Source organism: Dryas octopetala, chromosome 9, assembly GCF_963921425.1.
Source record: "Dryas octopetala chromosome 9, drDryOcto1.1, whole genome shotgun sequence".
NCBI classification, from domain to species: Eukaryota; Viridiplantae; Streptophyta; class Magnoliopsida; order Rosales; family Rosaceae; genus Dryas; species Dryas octopetala.
In genome coordinates, this window is record NC_141374.1 from 7,785,428 (window position 1) to 7,789,807 (window position 4,380).

Below are 4,380 nucleotides of genomic sequence, written 5' to 3' on the forward strand. Positions count from 1 at the left end.
TTTGATTTGCAAGTCCTTAATTTTCTTTTTTATCAGATGGCAGTGAAAAATTAAATCCTCAATTTAAGTCCTTATTAGAATGTTACCGCATACCAAATTTTCATATATTTAACGTGCCTTACAAAATTTGGGTGCTCAAATTTTAAGAATTATAATATTGAAATGCATGCAACTTGGTCGACACTCAATGTTATAGTTAATATACAGCTAATCTAAACATAGATATAGGAGTGATTTTTGGCATTTAATTTGTAATGGTATGTGATGATTTTCCACATAATTTGGATCTTGCAAATAGCAAGAAAGGGTTTGGGTTTTGATGACGACTATGATATATATGAAAGTACTAATTCGATCCATTACCTAAAGAAAGATTGGATTTTAAAGGATCCCTATCTTGATCATAACAATATATATAATATCAATTTCTTGATAATTTATCGGAGTAAACTATGAGGGTTATTTAAACATTTCTTATCAATAAACCAATTAAAGATGACCATGAATCAAGAAAAGAAAAAAAAAATCAATCAATCAATTAAAGATAATCACTACAACCAATCAAAATGTATAATTTTGGGATTTCCTAACCTTTTTTTTTTTTTTACTTAGTCCTGAATTAAAGGTAAGGCCATGTTAGTCATTTGGCATATATATAGTCAATATCATGAAATTAATCTATATCTCAAGCATTTCTTATAAAAAAAAACCAAAGATAACAGTGAATAGATGAATCAATCAATTAAAGATAGTCATTACAGCAATCAATACAGTATATTTTGGGATTTCCTAATTTTTTTCTTTGACTTCGACCTTAATGAAAGGTTAAAAGGGCCATATTAGTCATTTGGCATGCATATATAGTCAATTACATGAAATCAACATCTTCATCAAACGCTAATTAATAAGAAAGTTTTGTAAAAGGTAAAAAGATAGAAAACCCAACAACCATGCAATTTGGTCGGAGTTATAATGGTGTGATGTTTTCTCCATTTTCTAAGATAAGGAAGCCAAGCAAGAGCAAACATAGCTGTTGAGGGTTTGAATCTTCACAGCCAAGTAAAATTATTAATTTCTAATTAATTTTCTTTTTTCTTGGGCATGAAGATTTACTAAAAACCAATTCAACCAAATTAAAATCAAATAAATAGAATATATTGAAACCCGAAAAAGAAAATAAATTAATGAATAATTTTTGCATTGGATTTATTCATGGAAGAAAAAAAAAATAATAAATATATAAAGAGAGAGGTAGGCAAAGCTGGCGAGAGATGCATGGGCCATATAAAAACAATTCCAGCGGCAGCGGTAGCGGCAGAGAGACCTGCACGCTCAACAACAACAACAACTACATCGATCTACATCACTCTTTCACCAGCACCTTCACATTTTCTCTCTCTTCTTTATTATTATTGTTATTTATAAAACAAATTTATTTTTTTTTTTGGGTGAAAAAATTATAACCCTTTTGTGAAATTTTAAATGGGTAATTGTTTGTTTTTTAAAAAATTGTGGTATATTTAATTAGTGAATGGGATGTGTTGGTGTTGGAAATAACAAGCACGAGACTCCTTCTCAAGAAAAGACAAACCCACGCGAAGAAGAAGAGAAGCAAAGCAAAGCAAGGCAATTAAAAGAGGAGAGATCAAACAAAGAAAGAAAGAAAGAGCAGAATATAAGGGTGTCTCTCTCTTGGACTGATTCGCTTCAATCGCATCTATCTCTTCCCAAGCTCCCTCTCCCCCTATTCTCTCTCTCTCTCTCTACTTTCTCTCTTTCTCTCTCTATCTATATTAACAAAGCTAGATAGAGGGCATAGCAAACAAGGAAGGCCAACCAACAAAGAGAAGAAGAGAAAGAAAGAAGGAAAAGTAGGTGAAAACAAAGTGCCAAGTAAATGAGAAGAAGCAAGAATGGTGCTGATGATGCTCAAGAAGGTGGTGGTGGTGCCCTCTCAATACCCATAATTCATTTCCTTTCCTTTTTCTCTCTCTCTCTCTCTCTCTCTCTCTCTCTCTCTCTCTCTCTCTCTCTCTGATTCCTTCTCTTTCTTTCTCTGAAAAGTATACATCTCTATCTCTCTGTTTTTTTGTTATTAAATTTTCGGGTTTTTAATTAAATTCTTCTTGGCTAGTACTCATTGAATAGTCCGCCTTTGGCTTGGTAGATAGGCATCTTTCATGCTTGTTATGTGGTAGCGTTTATTGTTCTTCACATTGCTCTCCATTCCCCTTATTAATTAACTTCCTCTGCCATCATTTGCTCTTACCAATTTCCAATACATACCCCATCTCTCTCTCTCTCTCTCTCTCTCTCTCTCTTCCCTCCTATTCATACATATACATTCATTTATATATCACAACCTTCTCTTCTCTTCTCTTCTATATCATCATCATCAATCTATAATCTACAATGGCGGTTCAAGCTCAATACCCATCCAACATCCTCTTTCTAAACAGGTTTGCAATCTCTCTTCTTCTTCACTAATTTTCTCTATATTTTTCACCAGCCATATTTACAATCCATTTCTATCTTATCTAATCCTTTCTTTGGTTTTTATTGATTCTGCAGAAACGCACAAGAAGGGCATGATTACTCATTGCAAGCCCAACCAGGAGGATTTCTTGATCAATCCCATATGCTATTCAACAATGGAGGAGGAGTAGGAGGTGATTAACCAATCAATTAACTTCAAATTCATTTATTTTTCTTCAACTTGTTGATTACCCAATTCAGTTTTTGGGCCATTAAAACCAATTCAATGAATAAAGATTGTTTTGTTTTGTTTTGTTTTGTTTTTTTTTTGAATTGGCTTTGTAACTCTGTTTGATCACAACAGGCAATAGTAGTACTACCAATCTGCGCAAAAGAGGAAGAGAAACTTCAGCTGCCACTGAAATCACACCAACAATGATTCCTTTCTCTTTGCAACAGTCCCAACCTCCTCCTCAGCTCATCGACCTCTCTCAGCTCCACAACCACCATCCCAATGTCGTCTCCACCGGCCTCCGCTTATCCTTCGGAGACCAACAACAACAACAACAACAATTACAACAGCATCACAATCAACAACAGCAGCAACAACAACAACAACAGCAACATGCTTTTCACTCTTCACCTTTGTTCTCTGTATTAACAGAGGACTTTGCTACCCAAATCAAACACCAGCGAGACGACTTAGAGCAATTCCTTCAAGCCCAGGTAACAATCTTCACTTTTCTCAAATGGGTTTTTCGAATTTTTCAATTTCATTGCGGAAGAAATTATTAAATTTCTCTTTTCGTGTGGTTTTTGTATTTTTCTAGGGGGAACAGCTGCAGCGCACATTAGCAGAGAAAAGGCAGAGGCACTACCGTGCGCTCCTGGGCGCAGCGGAAGAAGCAATTGCGCGCAGGCTGAGGGAGAAAGAGGCGGACTTCGAAAAGGCCACGCGCAGGAATGCCGAGTTGGAAGCACGCGCGGCCCAACTCAGCGTGGAGGCCCAGGTTTGGCAGGCCAAGGCCCGGGCCCAAGAGGCCACCGCCGCGTCTCTACAAGCCCAACTGCACCAGGCAATGATGAGCGGCGGGTTCGTCGCGGCGCAGGATAGCAGAAGAGGGGAGGACGGACAAGCATGCGCCGCGGGTGTAGAGGGCCAGGCGGAAGACGCCGAGTCGGCGTACATTGACCCGGAACGAGTCACCGCGTCGGGTCCGAGTTGCAAAGCGTGTCGGAAACGAGTCGCCTCGGTGGTTTTGTTGCCGTGTCGGCACTTATGCCTCTGTACAGAGTGTGACCAAGTGGTTCAGGCCTGCCCGCTGTGCCTCTCTCTGAGAAATTCGAGTGTGCAAGTCTTTCTTTCTTAGTGAGCCCAAGCCCAATGCCAGAGGCCCAGGCCCAGGAAGAGGCAACACTGCATGAGAGCTACGTATTTGAAAAAAAAAAAAATTTCAACTGAAAAGAAAAGAAGAGCAAACAAACCAAATAATATTGGGTATAATAAAATCATTTTTTTCTTTGTCCTTTTGGGAAAATATTCTGATAGCCCATCAAGTTTTTTATGGTTTCTTTTTGGTCCCCCCCACCCTCTTGGATTGAATTGCCTAGAGGTAATGTACATGGCCACATGGGTGGTGGCATTGGTTTTTTTTTTTTTTTTTTTTTTCTTCTGTGAAATTTAATTCATATATAAATTCTTTTATTTGACATAAATTCTTGCCCATTTTTTGTCTCTCATTTATTTTTTTTCCAATTATTGTTTGCATAAAATGAATGGTAATGTTGAATGCAGTATTTGAAAAAAGCTCGTTTTGTAACTTTTTCGTTTGATTTGGTTTTTTTTTTTTTTTCTTTCTCCCACTTTGCTACATTTCACTCAAAATGTAGTAAACATAAATTTTT

At 37.2% G+C, this 4,380-nt stretch overlaps 1 protein-coding gene across 1 annotated transcript; it reads left to right on the forward strand.

The window, feature by feature from the left end:
• The first annotated feature begins 1,651 nt into the window (after window positions 1-1,651).
• On the forward strand, window positions 1,652-4,146 carry LOC147273610 (SBP (S-ribonuclease binding protein) family protein). Its single transcript, XM_086257068.1, has 4 exons — window positions 1,652-2,459; window positions 2,572-2,669; window positions 2,840-3,201; window positions 3,306-4,146. The coding sequence occupies exons 1-4, from the start codon at window positions 2,413-2,415 to the stop codon at window positions 3,843-3,845; spliced, it is 1,047 nt and encodes a 348-aa protein (XP_086113194.1). The 5' UTR covers window positions 1,652-2,412; the 3' UTR covers window positions 3,846-4,146.
• The last annotated feature ends 234 nt before the right edge of the window (window positions 4,147-4,380 follow it).

Excerpts from the sequence above, each read along its gene's own strand:
- LOC147273610 (XM_086257068.1), top strand. The coding sequence starts at position 2,413 with ATGGCGGTTCAAGCTCAATACCCATCCAACATCCTCTTTCTAAACAG. Across the intron at positions 2,460-2,571 it reads AACATCCTCTTTCTAAACAG|AAACGCACAAGAAGGGCATG; the intron begins GTTTGCAATCTC and ends TTGATTCTGCAG. Across the intron at positions 2,670-2,839 it reads CAATGGAGGAGGAGTAGGAG|GCAATAGTAGTACTACCAAT; the intron begins GTGATTAACCAA and ends TGATCACAACAG.